Source organism: Aulostomus chinensis, chromosome 22, assembly GCF_037954235.1.
Source record: "Aulostomus chinensis isolate RoL2024-O1b breed Wild chromosome 22, RoL_Achi_v1.0, whole genome shotgun sequence".
Lineage (NCBI taxonomy): Eukaryota > Metazoa > Chordata > Actinopteri > Syngnathiformes > Aulostomidae > Aulostomus > Aulostomus chinensis.
In genome coordinates, this window is record NC_141341.1 from 12,360,091 (window position 1) to 12,381,491 (window position 21,401).

Genomic DNA, 21,401 nt, shown 5'->3' on the forward strand with positions numbered 1-21,401 from the left:
CCAAAACGTTGCAGGTGAAACTGGACATGGGAAAATGTACTGTAGTGCAGTATTTGCATCGTTTATCTTGGGAAATGATGCTGTAGTTTGTTGAACCGTTTCATCGAGTGTCAACGAAGTCAGAGGTCAAAAGCATGTATTTTCATGTGCTCAGGTTAAAAATAAGTATTTTCCACAAAAGAAAATGTTTCTTTATCTTCTATTCTCATGACTATTTACGAAAACAGACTATTTAAAAGTACATATCTTAGCAAAGTGTGTCTGCATTAAGAAGTCTTTCATGTAGCATGCCCGTGTTTTGTATGGCTTTAAATCTCGAAGCAGTACTACTTTATTTCAATATCCTGTAATAACAATAATAATGTCTCTTATTTATGTAGGTATCTCCTCATCCACCTGCAAACATATTTATACTTGATCATCTCAAACTGGCAAAACACCAAATGAATTGAATTGTGTCCATGACAACACCTAATGAGGAGGCTCATGAAATAGAATCCAAAGCCAATTTTTACCATTTGGGTTGTGAAACACCTTGAAATTATTCTTTTTGTCGTTGTATTTGAGGTTTTTTTTTACGTGTTTTTATTTCTGTCTGTTCCCCCCCCCCCCCAATGTATACTACACCAGGTATAAAAACTCACAATGTACTTACTGTATGTGTGTTGGCAGCGCGTATTCAGAAAAAAAGATTGAAATAAGTGGGTTTTTTTAATTGTGAAAACCATAACCGGAAGTAGTCATTATCACTCGTACAACTTGACTCGGGTGTCTCAGGAGCTTTTTATTCTCACACTGTGGATTTTCCATTGAAGACACATACACCCATTGGATGCGAATGGGTAATTTAAACAAGGCACAAAGGGCAGTTTATAGAATTTAACATTTCACAGCCCGAACCCTCCCAGCGGGATATCTATTCAGTTCTACATTATATCTATTTTGTCACTTTTTGCTCTATTCTTGGATTTACAAAGGGCGTGTTGGGGCGATCTGTACCGGGAGTTTTATCTCCTGTACTTGCGCGACTCTGAGGAATGACAGCAACTGGAAAGCTTCTGCGCTCTGCCTGAATGGAAACAATGGATTATAGGGAGCTGGGACATCATTTCGAGGAGAAACTGACACTAACAGAGAAATGTGAGTATCTTGAAAATAGGTCATGACAGTAAAGGTGGGAGTTGTGCTTCTGATTGAGAAAGGAGGTTGTTGTGTACTCTTTTTTTTTTTTTGAATAGAATGAAGGTGGGAATTATCATTAAGACGAGAAATTCTTAGATCCTTCACTAGAATCCATGACGAGAGATGAGATGTTTGTAATTCCTCCACACCAGAGTCTCTAACAGGCGGGTCCTCAGCAGCAGCAGCAGCAGCAGCAGCAGCAGCAGAGATCCTGGAAATGCTGCACTGAGCCGTGGTCTTCATTACCAAACACGTCAGTGGTGCACACAGGGTGAAAAATGGCACTCCGGTGGCCCGTCTCTCTGCAAAAACAACCATATTTCTGCAAGAAAACTCACCCTTTATCTGCTTTTCATTCAGTAATTAAGTGTGTCACTCATGCACACTTCAGATGCAGATGCACCGTATGGTGTCTCTCTCTACCTGTGTCCTAATCTCAGTGAAATACCTATAAATACACACCATTAATATGAGTTAAAAACACCTTGGTGTCTCCTTGACCCGTGTTTCTCGGTGGAAGGTGACTCTGTAGCCCCATCCCCTCTTTTTCATTTAATGTGCAGGAGCCTTTTATGACTGCTGCCATGGTGCTCTCTTAATGCATGTGTGTGGGTGTCTTTATATTTACAGCTCTGAGGAGGAGGAGGAGAGACGTTCCTCAAGGTGTTCTGCAGCTATAAATGCGTCATGCAATTGGAATGGTTTGCATTTGAATATGAAAAACAATTAAACGATGCGCAGTTAAAAAAAAAAACAATTAAGAAAAAAGCATGTTTTGCTTGCAGGCCTTCTGCCCAGAGCTACAGCATTGATCAGTATGTGACGTTATCAGGAATGTGAGAAAAAAAGGCAGGGGCGTAAGATAAACAGCAACTTTCTCTCTCCCTCTCTCCTTTCTGAGAGTCTCTGTCTTGTAAAAAACAAGACAATAACAAAAAAAAACAAAAACACACACACACACACATACAAAAGAGGAACAGAGCTTGGTCAGGGTTTGTTAGTTAGTTTTTTGTTTTTTTTTTACAGCCCGGAGCTTTGCAAGGATCATAATCCCATATGAAAATGCTTGTAGACCGTCCAAATCCCCGACACTAACCCCTCACTGCACACACAGTCTTAGCGCTCCTGACCTCATCTCTCCTGTTATCCCAGTGAAACCAGTCAACCAGCAACTTTATGTCGCTAAATCGGTTTGTTCCAGCCTGCTGGTGTTAGGGATCCGATGCTGCGGAGCATTTCAGACCTGAGCTGTGGATCTCACAATAGGAGTGGCACCGGCTTCCTTCACTGAGACAATGCAGTATCTGTTTGAAGCAGATAGTAAACCTCAAGGCCTGGAAATGGTATCAATGGAGTTTAAGTTGAGCGTATTACAACATCTTTCCAGATTCAAAGGTCTCTTTCCTGATTTCTGCCTCTTTGCCCTGCAGTCAGGCTCAGTTTTCAGTTCAACACTCCTGTGTGGAACTAATCATGGGACGTGGACTCCCTTTGGCCCCGCGAGCTTCCCAGTCATGCTGACGTTATGTTCTTGGCACATAGTCAAGAACACAGCAGCCTGGAGGTTTAGACCCAGAAACCTTCCGAAACCCAATTTGTTTTTTCTGTCTTTAGTCTTCCCAAAATCAGATAATGAGAATGGATCCGATTATTTCAGCTTGGTTAATTTACCAGTACTTTTCCAACATTCTGCTAATTATTTTAGTTGTCACTGAGGAAACTTTTTGCAAGAAGGTTCCGGGTTCAAACCAAGTGTGAATGGTTGTCTGTCTCTATGTGTTGGCCCTGTGATGGACTGGCGACCCATCCAGGGTGAATCCCACCTCTCGCCCAAAGGCAGCTGGGATAGGCTCCAGCCCCCCCTCAATCCTTAATTGGATGAGTGGAAGAAAATGGATGGATGGATGGATGGATGGAAACCTTTTGTGTACAAAATCAGAAATAAGGAAAATTCCCCTTGTATTTGGTCATAACAAGTTTGAAAATATCTGTTTTTCTTCAACTTAGTTTAAGTACAAATATTGTCATACGCATGACAGATGAGCCAGTGAATGTTTCATGTTTTTGTTTGAAAAATGATGGTAAGCAGTCACAAGTCTTTCTGTATAACTTGGCGTGTCAAGCGCTTCTCCACATTTTGAGGACTTGTCCATGAGGGTTGCAACAGCTGTCATCTGTGTTCAAAAGCAGTGAAAAATGGTGGCCAGTGATTTCTACGCGATGTGTGACATGCCAAAGTCGCCACAATTTGCCAGTTATCTTGTGTGTGTGTTTTTGAAAAACATCTGCATTTGCGGATCCCAAAAGATACAATCCTAGTTTTTGCAACCCCCCAAAACCAAAATAATACTAATTGTATGTAAAAAACTAAAAAACAAAACACCAGCAACAAAAACTCATCTGGATTTTATTTACCTTGGCTCCAAGTAGAGTTTATGAGAAGCCATATTCAAAATTACAAGAGTTTAAGTGTAAAAAAAATCATCAAACAGTGATTAGCGTGTTTTTCAGCAGCAGTTCCTAATATCTTACTGATTAGCATTTGTGATTTTGAAGAGTTGCAGGTTACACACACTCATTCTGGATCATAGTTTCAGGTAATGTTAGAAGCTTTATCTTCCTTTTTATTTGCTTATTGTTTACGCCCCAACAACATCTGTCAAACTTGTTATCCAAATTAATGCTACATTTGCCAGATGTGCTGATTTAATGGACTGGATGAACAGTATGTGGCACTTTTATCACTTTTCTACCAACCACTTAAAGCACTTTACACATATTAACGCTTTCGTAAACACAATTATACACTGTTGGTGGATGCCATACAGGTTGCTAACTGAACTTTAACCAGCTCGTCAGGACCAGTTTGGGGTTCTATATCAATGCCTGTTTGAAAATGAAATAATAAAGCATTTAAGTTCTGTCTCAGAAATATATAGGTTTGGCTAAGTAGCTAAAGATAATAACATTTGATCATAATATATTTTTTTGTCTTTTAAGGGCTAACAAGCATGGATGCTAACGTTATTCCTCTATATGTGGCTCTAGTCTTTAAGGTTGATGTTGTGAAACTCTTTCAAATAACTCTAAATTTAAACAGCTGAAAATATGAAAATGTCAGCTAGAGGCTCAATTTTAAAGCAACTTGTTAAACTAATGTTGAATCAGCTCGCTGGCTGCTGCTGATAGACCGTTAGCTCAATAGGCAAATTCCACAAGGAACGAGAAGCCTGCTTTTATGCTCTCTTCTGTCTGAAATTGGGGACTTATTGTTTTAAAATAGAAAGAAATTCAAAATGAAGATCCGCCATGTTAATGACATTAATGAGAAGTTAACAGGCATAGCAGCAGGAGGGGCACAGCTCCTAATTATTATGATTGTTATCTGCATATCTCAGAGGTCACATGCAGGATTTAAGCAGTTTAATCCTAATCTGTACGCGGAATATTTAGTACTGCTCCTTTTTCAGTTGCGGTGAAAAAGTAACAAAGAGACAAACCCCAAAGATTTCTCACATCTCATGCAGTCAGCTAGGATTCAAGTTCTCTCAGCCATGTGTCTCACTTGCGGCCTGGGGGCTCGAATACTTGTGCATGTGGGTGGGAGAAGAGGGAGCTGCTGGGAGGGGATCAGCTAGAATGACTCGGTAGAAACTGGAGACTGGGGGAATCTGGGATAGGGAGTGTTGTCGTGGTGAGAGGGAAGGGTAGAAGAAGAAAAGGAGACCAAAGTGTTTTTCTCTGCAGGCTCCACGTCAGCGAGCCCTGTGACCAGATGCTGTAAATCTCAACCCTGACGCTCGCACAGGAAAAGAGAGAAAAAAAGCTTCATCCTTGTGTGAAGAAGGAGAAGGATGTAGCTTCCTGAGAGCTTATGCACAGATTACTCATGTTTCCCTTCAGATCCGACTCGAGAAAAAAAAGTAGAATTCATGAATGGGCATTGATATTAATAATCCTGTTTGCAGGATTACAGCTTGTGTGAGGCAGAGTTTAGTCATAATAAGACTTGTCACATCACATTTTAGAGATTAGCAGTGGCGACATCAGCTCTTCTCTACGCGTCTATTTTAGCTCTAATGTGGGGGAGTGAAATTAGAGACACACACAGCTCTGATCTCAACTTCATGGTGCAGAGCAAACATTATGTTTTACTTTCCAGTATTGTAACTGATGCTACCTGCAAACTTCATTTTACTCCAAATGGGCCACTGGTGTCACCCCAGCAGGCAAGCAGCTGCTCACCAACATTGTTAGATGTTGATGTCGAAAGGGAGATTTTCCTTGCAACTGTTGCCAAATGCTGGCTCACAGGGGAATTGGTGTGGTCTAAATCTGCTCTGTGTGAAAAGTATCCAGAGTTAACCTCGCTTATGGTTGTGTGTTGTGTTCATTTAATTCAATCCTAGGTTTGGATAACAGATAAAAAAAATCGAGGTCAGGATAACATATATTCTCATACCTTTTTGCCCTGGCCATTTGACCAAGTTTCCATTTCGAGTTGCCTTTCTGTTTTGATTTGTGTTGTTTTTCCTGGTGTGTCACATTTGACATCATGAATAGAACAGAGAGGAACGGAGGCTGATGTTAAATAGCACCATCTTCTATACGCTCTTACATAGCTGCAGCATGGAGCACAGTGACAGTGTCCTTGTTGCATTTTTTTTGCCTCCTTTGTTTTCCAAACTTACCGCCAACTGAATGAAATTTTTGGCAGAAATTACAAAAAAAAAATAATCCGAAAATCACTGCAGGGGGCACCAAGATTTCGTTGCCTCCATGTTGATGAAGCTTTTGCTTTCTGTCTGAGATTGAAAAATATGGAAGCTGAATTACCACGTCCAGCCCAGCTCAGTGTTCCCATCAATGCTGAGCGATTAACCGTCTCTACTGCAGGGTCATTCGACTCAGGGGTGGACACTGATTGAACCTGTTGATGCAGGCAAACATCTGGATGCACACAAGCATAATGTGTAGTTGCTAGCTGCGAATGATGGCTTGTTCAAGATTAATTTTGAGAAAGATACATTTTTTTAATTTTTTTTTTAGAAATGTCAAGTTAAATAGATGCACATTATGACCTCAAAGTGATCTGAAGGGTTGAAATGGCTTTTGCATCCCGCCTCAGCGATACAACTGTCATGTTTTTGTTTCCGTTTCGAGCCCGTCTTCTTCTTTCACCCGTGCTGTGTAGCTTAATGTAAAATATGCGTGTGTGTTGTATGGTGTGTACTTTATGTGTTGCTCCGACCTCATGGGGGGATCAGTAACAGATGCAGCCCCCACCCCCCTTGAAGTGTGTGCTTATGTGTGTGTGTGTGTGTGTGTGGATGGTTGGGTGTGGGCAGAGATAACAGCCCTACGTTTGGCGTCCGTGCCCACTTGGACACACATTTCATACGCCAAAAAAAATCTCAGTCACAGGACCAGCAGGCGCTAATATTAGCATCAGATGGTGGCTTGGTCTGAACACACTTGACGGCAAAGACAATTTCAAAAAACACTATCACCCATTTTGTCTTAATCAGTACTCCTGCACATTACATCTACGCTTCTGCCTGTGCAAGGATTCGCCGTTGTGTGGAGGGTCAGATCTTGTTCTGCTCTCCAGATGGCTGTTTTTAAACAGCAGATGATGGAAGCGCTTCATCTGCAGCGTCGCCTGCTGCACCAGTCAGTTGATTTCCTCTGCAGTCTCATGCAGCGACGCCACACAGCCTCCTCCATCAGACACATCGAGCTGTGTCAACCCAGCTCGTGGCTCCTCTTGCTTTGGGCCCTTTGCTGACCAGACATTTTGGCGACATCAACGCAGGTTTCCCGTAATGGAGAGGGTCTTTGGTTGCCAGGTTTGATCAGCGTTTCTGGGAATCATGTAGAGGTTGTCTGGTGTCTGTGAGGCGTCATTACTGACCTCTGCTGTGGCTGTTGTTCGTCTTCCACTCCAAACCCTTAAATGTTCACTGAGTTGAAGCTACAGCATCCTCCTCCTTCTGACTTTAGTAAAGAGAGACTTGGAACCTTTTTCTTTAAACGGCAAAGCAAGCGATCCCTGCCGCTAGCGGTCTTTTGAAAAATCCAAACAATTAAAAAAAAGACATAGTTTGATCACATGTAGAACCACAAGTTGTGAAATTGTTCTTTTTCATGTCATATCAACAAAATATTAGCTTGCGAACTTACCAGAGTCTATTATACATACAGGGGTTGAAACTGTTACTTAAAAACAGCAGAGGGTAATAATTTTGAAAGTCTCAGTTTTAAACCTGACAAAATATCCGTGACTCATTTTCTAATGAGGTTTCATTCCTACAATTGCAGCGGTCAAAGTGGCTCTGCTGAAGTTAGAGTGTAATATCAACATTAGATCTCCCCCGGCGGTGACCAGGCTGGCAGCACTGTAACCGGACCCCAGCTGAGATTAAACTTAGTCCATCATCACACCTCGCCACGCTGCCAGGTCACCATTAGTCAGCCGGGCAGAGTTATGCCCTACTTATGGGTCCAAAACAAATCGGTGTTATTGTTAGTGTACATGTGTTGTTCAAATGAAATTTGCTAGGTATTTGTTTTACAATAATTAGTCGTTTGGGAACCTGAATTGTATCAACCAATTGGCTCTGCTCAGCTATGTTTTTATATCTGACAGCTGAGAATCTCGTCTCTCCACGGGGGTGCAGTCTGTGTTGATCTAATGAAGTAATCCATTTTCCTTCCTGTATTTACAGAAATTTAAAAAATCCTCCCCAGTGTCACTTTTTGATTTAAAATACATTCATCCATCCATTTTCATCCGTTTATCCTGTTAAGGGTCGCAGGGGGGTGGAGCCTATCCCAGCAGCCTTCAGGTGAGAGGCGGGGTTCACCCTGGACAGGTCACCAGTCCATCTCAGGACCAACACATAGAGACATACAACCATTCACACTCACAGTCACACCTACAGTCAATTTAGAGTATCAATCAGCCTCGTCCCCTCTTGATGTCTTTGGACTGTGGGAGGAAGCTGGAGTACCAGAGAGAACCCACACAGGAACAGGGAGAACATGGAGACTCACACAGAAAGATCCCGTGCCCGAGCCGGGACTTGAACCCCGAATCTTCTTGAACCCCTCGTTTTGTTGCTTGAATAGAGTCGTACGAGCTGTTGCCATGAAATATTACATCATCACCTCAGTTAGAATGTGAGCAGTTACTTTTGCACTAGCATGCTAGTGGTTGTGTCGTCTACCTGTATTTATACAGAGCTGGATTAGCATTTGTGATAATCCGTGTTTCTGTTCACCTGGCTGATGTTAAATTCAGTATTTATTCATTCCCCTTTCGGTTTTGTTTTTGTTTTTCCTTTTCTCTGGTTAAAAATTTGAAAAATCAGTTGTTGCTGTTTTGCTTTTTTTTAAAGTTGTAAACTGATAAACCGCCTTCCTAAAGAGACACGGGGAATCTTAGGGACAGGTCGTTTGCCTTGCTCGCTACCGCTGCTCTGTGGCGATTACGAAATGATGAGGTCATAGCTGAGGGAAAGTGAAACCCCCGTTACAGACCAGTCACAACAAACAACACCTGAGCTATTTTCTCCATCTGGATAAAAGCTTTTCTCAGCAGCTGCCATTTAAAAATGGCCCAAAAACACATTTACTGTTTTTTTATTCACTTTATCACTTTTGGCCTTGATTTAGCATCGACCTCGTAGCTGGTGGATAGTGAACAAGGAAAATATGAATAATGGATGAATCATGTATGATTCATGCTGAGCTCGATGTTATGACTTGGTGACTGGGTAACCCACTTCTTTGTGGTTAAAAGCATCTGTGCGGAGGAGCTGCATCCTCTCGCTCTTCTGACTCAATCTATTCTCCTCTGACATGTGCTTTTGTACGTTAATACTTCAAATAGCAACTATTTCTCCTTCTGAATCGGCTGACAATCTGGTGAGTTGTGAGTTTGAGGATCTTCGCTGTAATAGACAAACACATTTTATCCTGTTGAGTCAAATCTTGAATCCTGTTGATTCAAAAGTCACTTGGGTTTTTATTTAAGTATCAACACACAAAAAACAACCCAAAAACCCACCTTTCCTATAGTTTCTGTTTTTGTGTGTGAAATTATTAGTGTGATGGAGAGGAAAAATAGATCTACTGTGGCCACAAGATGTAAATTGTTCCCACAATTGGATTAATTTGTGACCATGAGATATCACCCCCCCCCCCCACCTTGAGCTTTGATAAGTTTGTGGTTATGAAATGTAACTCATGTTATGAGAACAAGTTATATCTTGTGGCTGTAAAATATATATTTCCTGCTCGCTACATGGCCCCTCCAGACCTCCGTAGTGTGAAAAAGGCCTGGGTGGGTGATACATTAGCATTCTAAATTAGCATAGCAAGTAAAAGTCCGACTGCTGACGTGAGAGCTAGAGGCTTGTAATGGCACGTTCCTCTTCTTTCATTTTACAGGGCACTTGTCCATCCATGGTGGTGATTAGCACCTAGCTGCTCGTGCTGCTGCTACAGCCTAGAACTCATCACAAGCACAGCTGTTGGTCTGGTGACCTCTCCTGGCCTAATGAGAGAATCTGTGGGGTTCAAAGGTTTGCTCTGTGTTTGTTTTTGTGGCATGAAGTTTGCCTCCAACCTTTGGAATTTCTGGCGACATTTTGTTTTTTTCTATCATGCATGCTTGATTTAGAACTCATTGACCTTGAAGTCAGTTCTATTGTTGTTTGTCACGAGAGGGAGCCTGGGAAAGTGTGCTAATTGGTGTAAAACTTGGTATAATATTTAGTGAACGCACTCAGCTCCTCTGACAGTGCGGCCAGGGATGGGATCCTGGCTGTTTTTGCTGTCAGCACCGAAGTCTGAGGAATGTTCTTCCTTTGCTTGTCCCTGGGGTGCTGATTCTTGTCGCCCAAGAGCATTTCCGTGTTTTTTTACCCACACAGGAAGAGGCGGGCACATGCGCTCTGACAGTGTGAGAGCATTATGAAATATCACAAATCCCTTCAAGAGATCTTGTCTTCTTTCTTAGAAATAGTCCGCCTCTTCCCTTTTCTTTTGGTTTTGACGGGTTGATTCCTCGGCACATGCAGGCTATGCAGACGTACTGTATAGTTGCTGTATAAACATGTGCAGCGGGAGATGTGGATGCCAGGGATTCCTGAGGTCGGCCTGACCCAGATCTAACATCACAAAGACTCTCACACATGCGTTTGCACATGTCCTTGTCCATTCTCACAACTCCAAACAACGTGGAGTCTGACCTGCTTCACACAGTCCACCTGTTAACAAAGACTCATTAAAGCCACGCTTCTTAATTTTAATATTTGCATGACTGATGTAGAATGAGCCCGACTCCCAGAGGAATTTTTAAAGGGACGATCCACCTTTCTATTGTGTGAAACTCTTTAAGAATATGCATGCATACCGAATGCAGAGGGAGTTATTTCGGTTATTGGCTATTTTGCCTGTTATTGGGTGGAGCTGGATGAAAATTAGGCGGTAGAAATTAGGTTGAGAAACAATGGATTCCTTTTTTGGACTGGATCTGGTGACGCTGCATCGCCTTGGCTGAGGTATTCTCTCTCTCTGAATGCCTTTGTGTTCTTGATTAATTGTTTTGTCTCTAAAACATGAGAAAAATGTCCATCCCAGGTGCACAAGGGAATGTCATCAAATGTATTGTTTTGTCTGGAAAACAGCCCAAAATATGAAAACATTCAGTTTAGGTCCCCCCCCCCCCCCCCCCCCCAAAAAAAGAAAAGAGCAAACCCTTGTCTTTGAGAACTGTAACAAAAATGAGCTCAGCCAAATATGAAGTAAAAATGCAATTTTTGATAGATCCACATAATGGGTTCTTCCTTGCCTTGTGCAGTAGCTCTCCGGTGAAAACTGGTCTAATTGTTTTTACGTAATCCTGTTTACAGACACGAGGCCCCAGTCTCATCAATCTATGATCAGAGTTCTTAAATTGTCTTTAAAATGCTTATTTATTACTGGACTTATCATTGCAGGTTTAGTCACGTACGTTATTGCAGTTTATTGTTTTTGTTTGTTGACCCAACAGCAGGTTTTGTGTTTTGATGTACGCTGATTTGCGCTTTAATCTTGTGACTCAAAAAGCATTTCAGCTTTGACGCCCCTAAACGCATCACAAGGGGCTTCCTTAAAACTGTAACTACCCCTGTATCGTTCTTTCTGCAAGCTCCGCCCATGTTTTTATGTAGTGTTTGACTCTTCTGACACACTCTGAGCAGCTGGCCAATCACAAGAAAGTGTGTTTGTTCTGGGGGGGCGAGTCCAAACAGCCTGTAATACAGCATCAAATGAAAATGGCTCCCTAATGGAGCCCATGTTAGCCTGCTCTATGTTCCAGCTGCTCACCCAACTGAGACACTAAAATGTGACATATCCTCCATTTATTGTACGGTTTCATCATGTATTGTTAGATATTGGAAAGCCTCGACATAGTGCCATATCACTATGTCTGTCGCCCATGTCTGATGACTCCATATGCAGCTGAACTAGAAGAGAAAACAATGCACCAGTGTATACAAGGGTTACAGAGATTTCCCCCTAAGCCCACTGGACCAGCGCCGGTACATTTCATCTCTGGTTCATGTTTCTTGTGGTTCCTGGATGTCCTACCCTGTTCGTGTATTGTTGGTAAAACAGTCTTGACAGGCAGATGGACTTGGATCTTACCAGCCAAAGTGGCCCACAAACAAAGTCAAGTTTCCTGCCTTCGCACTAAACCTGGTGTCCCACATGCAGCTTCGTCTAGAGCTCTGCCTGTGGTCACTGTGTTGCCCCAAGGTGCCTCAACAGAAGCCAGTCCCTTTTATGGCTGACATTCTCAGTATGGTGCTTATCGCTATTTATAAACCCTGAGTCTGTCACACTGGCACAGAAACCTGAGATGGCTGCAGGGGTGAGGGGAGAAGGGAGGGAGGAGGGAGTGACGGGTGAACATCCTGCTGAATCTGTGTTTCTGTGTTAAATGGCGTCTGTCGCATGAAGGGCTAATTATGATGGCGTCTGCATGGAAGACTTCATATGTTGACTGACGTTAAGGAACCATGTTTCAGTTAAGATATAATCTCACATTTTGTTTTTACATGTAATAATTAACTCAAGTAAATTTAGTGATGATAACTTAATACTTGATATATTTCACATTTGCATTCAGGCTGAGACAGTTCCTGCAACCCCACACAACAAATCTCAAGTCTTACACCGAGTCAAACTTCGTACATTTACCTGCATCTAGATAACGAACACGCCAGCATTTCAGTTTTCAACAGGTTTTCCAGTGGTAAAGAATATTGATATTATTTTAGTCACGGTTGAAACAAATCCAACATTAGACCCAACGTGCTTTTTATGTTAAAGATTGACTCAAAATGTGATCCTGACTCCGTTCCTGTCCTCGCAACAGCTAATAGCCTGGCACTTGAGTGTGCATCAATCGAGTTGAGATCTTAAGTGTAATCTGAACGTAGGCAGCGCCCGCAGTTGGACTCCAGTTCAGCAGCACCACAGACTCATCACGTGCATTCGTGCTGCCTTTTATTGATGTTTCCAGGGAAGTTTGGTTTTCCTTTTTGGACGTTGTGGGCCCTGAGGTTACATTTTGCCCGTTGGTGTGCTCAACTGTGCCACGTTTACTGAACAGTGGCCTCCCTGTCCACATCATGGAAATGACATGATGCTAATAAGCAATATACTGTAGACGAGAAGAGGCAGCTGGTGTATGAAAGCAGACAAGAAGTACATTCTACCGCTCAGGAATTCAACTTTTTATTTGTGAAGGATGAATATATGCTAAATGTTCTTTCAAAAGTTTCTTATTCTTAACTCAACAATCTTACTGTGCTGTTTGGAAAACACAACCCCACCCATGCTGTGCTTTAAGTAATAACACGTTGGATCCAGCTCTGCAGGGGAACCCAGTCATGTGAGGGATGTCATCTAGCAGGCGGCCTTTGCTCTGTAATTATATATTTGCAGCTTATCACGGTGGTACTTGGTTTATACACACAAGTTATGTGGCGATGAGTCACAGAACGATAAACTATATTTCTAAGATGTACATGAACCCTCTTGCTTCAAAAGTATGTTTCATTTGACTTACAAACCTTTAAATATAAGCATTAAGCGTACTTTGAATTCTTGGAGTTTACCAGCCAATCTTTGGCCTCCCTGAGCCTCTTGTAAGGCCGGTAAACTCAAATTTACAAAGTCAGACACACTTGGTGATCAAGTAATCTCCTCAAGTCAGGAGGAGCACTGCAATCCTCTTTTTGCCAAAGCCTAATCCTTTTTTCGACATCAGGTACGAGCTGTGCTGTCATGTTACACCCTGCAGTCCATTCTCATCTAAACACTCAGGTCCCTACTTTGCATCCCCAGATTCCTCCATTAGTATTCTGTAGAGCAGCCTGTACATTAGGCGGTGTGATGAAGTACAGGGGGTGGCTGGAGACAAGCCCAGTGTTAATCTGTAATTTATGTGGTTCGTTGAGTGTTTGGACGGGCCCAAGGAGAGTGTCACGCTCCATCTGCCCATTGTAGGCTAACTGGAGTGGAGAGCTGGCCTCCAGCCCCTCCACCTCATATCTCTGAGGCCGCTGTCTCATTATTTCTTCTTCTGTTCCGAGCCGTTTCTGTCTTTATCTTTTTAGTCTTTTTAAATCCTATACCCCCGTTTTTCCTCCGCCATTATGAAACAGTTTCCTCCTTTCTTTCGAAATTCTCACTTGCCTCATGTCCCTGTACAACTGCAAAACATTGTCCCCTTCTTCTCCTCCCTCCCTCTTCCTCCACCCCCCCCCCGCCCCACCCCCTCGATGTCACCGCAGCTCTGCACAGTTTGTCACGGACTTCTCCAGACAGACGAGCAGCAGCTGAGTGGCCCAGCAGTGGCAGCCTCAGCAGGGAAGCGAGCAGAAGTAAAACAGGATGTGCTTTATTTATTTATTTTTTTGCAGCCTCTTTGTTACACTTCATGGGGGTCAAAGGTCAGGAAGTCTGGTCCTCATGACCAGATCTGACATGAATGAAACGAACTTGATTCCTGCTCAACGTTACACAGACTATCAAATTCAGGGATGCAACTCGTGATTATTTTTTGTATGTACTACCTCATTTACAAGGACAGTAAATAACGCTACAATTTTGCGCAAATCCTCTAAGAGTGCAGTACAAGTACTGTCACCGTGAGGTTGCAGTATGTTTACTGCTAGAGAGCTGGACAAGTTCTGTAAGAGTGCAGGACCAGTCCTGTTGAGAGTGTTGTAAGAGTACTATTAGAGTGCAGTACCAGTACTGCTAGAACGCAGTACTAATCCTGTTAGAGCACAGTATGAGTACAGTTAGAGTGCAGGTCCAGTCCTGTTAGAGCGCAGTACTAATACTGTTAGAATGCAGTACTAGTCCTGTCAGAGTCATACATGTCCATCAGAGTCCTGAACGAGTCCTGTTGGAGTAGCATTCAAGTCCTGGCAGTATCGAGCCCTAGCCTTCCTCAAAGACCTGCATATGCTACCTAAATGATTTAGTGCCACTGGTGACGTCGAGGGAACCAGGGCTCAGTCTCCATGAATCTGTGGGATTAATTAAGACACTCCAGTGCTGATGTCCCCTTGATAATCACTATGTACACATATCTTTATTTCAGGGAAGTGAGTTAAAAAACAATTTGTGCTGTTTTCTTTTTTCCTGATGGTAAAGTCAATGTGTATCGTCCACCTTTTTTTTCAAGTGTGAATCTGCGGCTGCATAAATCCAGATGTGTGTGTGTGTGTGTGTGTGTGTGTGTGTGTGTGTGTGTGTGTGTGTGTGTGTGTGTGTCACCTGCTGCTGGTGTGTTTTAGAGTGTTGACAGAAGGTTTTCTCTGCTGGATGGAAACCTGGAGGGACGGAAGATGTGTGCGTGAGTGCGTGCGCATGTGTGTGAGTGTGTGTGCGTGAATGTGCAGTTTGAGAGATGTTAATGAGCTCTAATGAGGCTGGTGTGTTAATGAAGTCGCTGAGGACTCGCCAGGTTTATAGTGAAAGTGTGTCAGGGATGCAGAAAGAAGGAAAGTCGGTAGTTTTTTTATTGGAAGATTCACACTGATCGTTACTGACACGACAGCGAGGTGTAGTGCGTGTGAGAGGCAGCTCTAAAGAGATGACATACTCACATTGTCATGACGATTTCATGTGATGTCTCTGATAGTTAAACCATTTAGATGGAATACATTTAAAACGTCACTTGTCATCAATCCATTTTCCCTTTTCCGTCCTCAGCTCTGCCCTTGCAGACAGAGTCTCAGACCATCCAGAACGGAGGAAAGTCTTCGGGTAAAGGGATCCTGACTCCGGACGACTCGGCCATCCAAGACCTCTCTCCCAAAACAGACTCCAGTCCAAAAACAGAAACCCCTACTGAGACAGATGCCACCTCCAAGACAGAAGCGGGGCCATCCACCCCCGGCACCAACAGCAGCCCTCAGCCCAAGAAAGGTTGGTGTCAGCGATGTGGAGCTGTGATATGATAATGTGATCAAGGTGAAACATGAGTGACAGAGAGGTATGAAAGTGAAGGGGTGTGTTAAAATGTTCTTTTTTATTACACTCGTGTGTGTGTGTGTGTGTGTGTGTGTGTGTGTGTGTGTGTGTGAGTGTGTTTTCATTTTAACATTATTCTGAAACCTGCCGTTTTCTGGAAAGGTTTTTAAACACAGGCTGCTCACATTCATCATGAGTGCAGTCAGCTCAGTTTCCTCTTGATGTTCAGATTTATCAGGCGTGCAGGCCAGCCAAGTTCTCCCACCTCCATGTCTCATGGATCTCTCCTCACACATCGGAACGCTGAATGCTGTTGAAACTAACTGGTGCCTCAAAGCTCAATTAATTGCTCAGGTCGGTTGGATTTTCTGTCTGTTAGCAGGAGAGTTTCATTTCATTTTGTGAAGATATGGCTGTGACAAGGATTTCACAAGGTCTGTACAGTACATCGGCCAGATGAGAGCGTACAGTACAGCCATGGAGGAAACTCCCTCTATGTGGTGAGGGAATTCAGGTTGCCATGGTGATGGAGCCGAAGTAACGCAGGCCCTTATATCATTGGTTGAGAACTCGCGGCATACATTTTACGTGGCACAAAGACAAACCACAACAGAAGGAGAGAAGGGCTCGGCAGATGTGTTTGGCTCCTCAGGCTCTTAAAGCTGGAAGAGATTTGATGGTGTGTCAGAAACCTTTGGGTGATGAGCCTGTAGGATTCCTGCTCAGTGTTGCTGCAGACAAGACAGCGGTGGAAGTACCGATGGAGCTGCTGTGACCTTCACACTGAATTAATGGAAAAAATCCCGCAGCTCTGAATTAAACCTTCCTCATCGTACTCCTCCAAACAGCTGTGGACGGTTATTTACTTATTTTTTTAATTATTCTGTTTCTTTTGAATTTATTCGATACATTTTATCCAAAAAGATTCCTCTAACCATAGATTAGTCAAGGGTGGAGCTGGAACAATGTTGAGCCTCCATCCTGCTTGTTACAGTTCATAGAGAAATTAAGCATTATTGGCAGTGTGTATGTGTGTGTGTGTGTGTGTGTGTGTGTGTGTGTGTGTGTGTGTGTGTGTGTGTGCGTGCGCGTATGTGGACTTTCTTTGCCCAGTGTTTTACCTCTCAGGTTACATAATAGCACACTTTCTGATTGGTGGAAATTCTTCTTCTAGCAGCCTCTAGCAGAGGACGTGCCTCTTTCTCTTTACAGTTATTTGAAAATATTAAGTAAGAGGAGACAAATGTTTCATCCTGTTTTCTTTTTTTTCCCTCACAGATGTGATGAGCTCAGAGCAACGACAGAAACAAGCCAAGGAGAGGAGGGAGGAAAGAGCCAGATATATTGGTAAGAAGCCATAAAACCAAAATATTTTAGTTTTTTTTTTCCTTCAACTCTCAGAAAATTGTATTTTACAGATAAGCTGGTGATACATGAGGTGTCAGTCACTGGCCTCGATGCATGTCGTTCTTCTGTTCTCAACCTAATATACCTTCCGTCCTGTGTCTCCCTGCTGTGAGTGACTGACAGTTATTGACATTTTTCATTGTTTCTTCTTGCACGGCTCTCAGAACAGCAAACTCAGCTGCAAGGTAAGGCGCTTCACTAAAACCCTCAGCGTTCCCAGCAATCATCTTACCATTTGGGAATAACTCGATTTGTAATTTCCTTTGATCTCCACGGCGCTCTGGCCTGAATCTTCCTCTGTGAATCTATTAATTTCTTGGGTTTTCTGCAGGAAAGTCTCAGACGCTTAAATAGTTTTGTTAATGTAATGTTGAAAACTTAATTTTATTTGTTTTTCTGCATTCCCACCTGACATCCTTGACCCACACGCCCATAATCATGGTTTCCACATTTTGGCTTCAGAAGAAAATGTTGAAGGAAAACAGTTTGACTATATCCAGTTTTCAAACACAGGGTTTCTCCCTGTGGACTTGCACCAAAGCGTGAACAACCAACCAAAGCAAAGCTTGGAGGGCGGTTCCCTGCTGAGATGTCTCACGAAGCCCGGGGCGCCTGGCGTGAAAAATGTGCAGTCATTACCGTGACCTGGGACCAGAGCTCTCAGACAGATTAGATTTAATTACCACCTTCATTAGCATCAATAATGCAGTCGTGCCGCAGCCGCGTCCCACTTCTTTTATCGCCATATCTGCAGTATGCTAAGCTATAGTTGTCCAGAGATACGTTTCCTGCATTTTCCCTCTGTGCGTAATTACATAGTGCAGATTTGAGGTTTTTTTTTTCCAGCACCGGGCAGTTTGTTGAAAACAGTAATTAAGTGATGGTGTATACTGACAAAACATAGGTATGTTCATACAGAAAACAACAATCTCCATATTTTGAAGAACTAAGCCTTGTTTTTGTGTAACAGCAGCTGAGCACCGTATGCTATGCTGAAAACATAAATCTGCAAAAATGCAAAGCACTCACACAAGCTTTAACCTAACACACTTTTCTGCATTATTCCGTCGGCATAATAGGATTTTTTGGGGGGGGGGGGGGAATTGGATTAAGGGAGGAGTAGAAAAACTGTCCTTATTGTCGATGAGGCATGGACTAGCGCGCCTCTTTGGCTCATTAGTGAAGATGAGCTGCTGAATACTGAACTGCCTCCCATAACACTGCAGCATCCTCGCTAAGTATTTGTTATGCTGTCTAACTTACAGCCTCATTAGCTTATAGCGAGACACTTCATGCCATTCTTCCTGCATGGATCCAGCATGTAATACACTGAACCCATCATCCACACTGTCTTTTTCATTGTTAAAACTGGAGATTCCCATTCCATTTTTTAACTTCCTGATACTGGTTTAGCTTTATTGCAGCTACGGAGTGAGAATATTCTCTTTTGTACAGCAAACAGACAACACACCCGATCAGAGTTGCTCCAATTCTGTTGTCAGAAGTGGCAAATTGTCTCAGCGCCCATATAAACAACATTAAATGAAGTCCGGGAGGTCTGAGATTTTCTCTCAGTTACAGTGTTAGCAAAGAAATTTCAGCTCGCAAAGAGACTAACATTACATTAGCTACACAAAAAATGAGTACATAATGCAAATTTAGGAAAGTAAATCATCCTGAACTGTGCTGTATGAATGTAAATGTACATAAACCGTATTGTTTGACCTGTGCTAATGAGTACATTAGCACAATAACAGACTTATTTCGACTCAGAGCAAGTAGATTTCTCATCTTTCTTCATAAATACTGCTCGGTTAAAATGTCCCCTCTTCCTAGCTATTCATAAATTTTCATGTTCATGAATGTACCTTGATACCTTAACTTATGTATCAGTTACTGATCTGATAGCAGCGTGTTAAAAACATGTATACACGTATTGGTTTTTTTGTGTGTATGGATACCATTTTTTAATGCGATATGAAGTCATTATTTTCATAAAACATGAACTTAATACATCCAGAGAAGAAAACCAAAGTCATTTCTTTATTTTGACTGTCGTCCTCCAAACTGGACGCATCAACATTTACTTATCAATATTGACATACCGAAGATATTATGCTAGCTTTGGCTAATGTCACTTACCAACCAACCACTCCAAAACAGTATTTGCCAATGAAACAACAGCACTACTCTCTTTGTAGGCGACTGTTTTAGAGCAGCGAAGAAGAATCAATTTCCTCTATGTCAAAGTAGATATCTGAGCTAACTGGGACGTAGCAGGGTCCCAGTACTGATTCAGGGCAAACTAATGAATAGTATGATATCAACTCTATTTAGAGCTCAGTTCAACCCTCCTCCGTGATTTATATCAAATTGAAGCAGGTTCATATTGAAGCGATAGTTAAAACCTCAAGTCAGAGCAACACAGCTGCTGTCCATCATAATGCTGTTTCATGTAAGAGGATTGCCGTTTAATTGTTACCCAAAGAAATGAGCCAGAGCAGCGTATGTGCACAGAAACTGGCATCTGCTGGGAGGGTGCTGGGAAACACAGCAGGGAAACTTCTGCTTATTTACTGTTGTCTGGATTAAACTGTAGAGAACACAGTCATTTCCATCTGTTCTGCTAGATGCCTTTCAGGAGCTTTAAGTGATGACTCTGAAGAACTGAGCCGCGTGTAGAGAAATTCTGGGCCTGAAACAAGATGCTTTTAAACCTCTGTGTTACACATAAATGCCCTTTTTATGTGTTTTGTGGTTTAATAAAAAGCTTAATTGCAGCTGTCTGTCCTCAACTTTTATCCAGATAATGACCTCTTTGCTCATCTGATTTGTCAATTAGCACTGCCATGAGGTTAACGTTATATTCATTAGCAATATTCCCATCAGCTTCAAATGCTTTTCAGTATTTGCTTACAGAGATACGAGTGATTGAAAGAAAACAATTCATATGTGAGGATTTTTTTTTTTAAACCTCAACCTGGTTTTTTTGTTGTTTTTTTTTTTAACTATTTCTGCTGTGACTCCTCAGCGGCAAAGAAGGCCCAGTGGTTGGAAAAAGAGGAGAAGGCTCGTCGTTTGAGGGAGAGCCAGCTTGAGGACCGGCGGAGGAAGCTGGAGGAGCAGCGGCTGAAGGCTGAAAAACGCCGAGCCCTGCTGGAGGAGAAACAGAGGCAGAAACTGGAGAAGAACAAGGTGAGACGGCTGCACAAGTGGTACAGTTTCTGGTCGGTGTCAGGTTGTCACGTCCTTTCCTCACTCTAGGATGTGGCTGATCAGTGATTGGATGACACTGGGGGCTCAGTGGAGGTTGTGTTCAGTTATAATGCTGTCCAATGCATTACCCTTTTTGTCCCCCATTCACCTCAGTATTTTATAGAACAACTAAGAAGGAAAGGAAAATGAGATTGTGGAACATGTTTTCTCTTTTACTTTCCCTTAAGTCTTCTCACAAGAACACTGTATGTCATATTTTCACTCGTGATTTTTTTTTTTACATAATAAATAATCAGGATTTGAAGTCTGTATTTATTTAAAACTAACAAAATAATTCATGACCGTCGTGACTTTGTGGTCTTTGGAACGCAGGAGAGATACGAGGCAGCTATCAAGCGGTCAACAAAGAAGACGTGGGCAGAGATCCGTCAGCAGAGGTGGTCCTGGGCCGGCGGACTCAACCAGACCTCTCGCAGGGAAAGTGAGTTTTAGATAAGCCACAAGTGCAAGAAAGGATGCCAAAAGCAATAAGATACACAAATACATCACTTTCTGACAGTAACATAGAGCCTCATTTTGAGCAACGTTGCAAGAACATGACTCATTCATCCTAGTGATGCAATTCAAGGAAATAGACTGAAGTGCTTGCTGTCATGAGGGTGGGGTGCCACAGGCGGATGACCTACACAGTCAGTTTTGATGCTAATTCTTCAGTGAATGTTTCCTGTTTTGGGGGGAAATCTTGGTTGGGAGACCATGTTTCTCCATTTAAAACTCCACAGAGGCAGAAAGATCGCTGTGTCATTAGATGGTCCATGTGAACCGGAAGGTGTTTATTTCTGGAGAGCTGTGAGCTAATTCCGCCCCCGCCCCCCCAGGCTGCTCTGTCTTGTCGTGCACATAGTAGGACATAAACGTGTGACACAACTCGTGACACTGAGGTCAAGACATGTTTCTCTGTTTCAATGTGAGGACTATCATGAAAACGTGAGAGAGCGTGCGCGCGTGATACTTTATGCTACTTTCGAGCTGCAGAAGAAGCTGAACCC

At 42.7% G+C, this 21,401-nt stretch overlaps 1 protein-coding gene across 6 annotated transcripts in view; it reads left to right on the forward strand.

Annotated features, from left to right (window-relative positions):
- The first annotated feature begins 773 nt into the window (after nt 1-773).
- The window catches only part of LOC147240800 (uncharacterized), a 34,953-nt gene continuing 14,325 nt past the window's right edge, over nt 774-21,401 (forward strand). For 4 of the 6 annotated variants that reach the window (XM_086193808.1, XM_086193811.1, XM_086193806.1 and 1 more), the window contains exons 1-6: nt 774-1,140; nt 15,469-15,684; nt 17,008-17,076; nt 17,301-17,321; nt 20,168-20,331; nt 20,725-20,833. In XM_086193808.1, the coding sequence (XP_086049934.1) occupies nt 1,074-1,140; nt 15,469-15,684; nt 17,008-17,076; nt 17,301-17,321; nt 20,168-20,331; nt 20,725-20,833 (646 nt within the window). In that variant the 5' untranslated portion in view covers nt 774-1,073. The remainder of the gene's footprint in view (nt 1,141-15,468; nt 15,685-17,007; nt 17,077-17,300; nt 17,322-20,167; nt 20,332-20,724; nt 20,834-21,401) is intronic. The other 2 variants (XM_086193807.1, XM_086193810.1) reach the window with 1 other exon arrangement.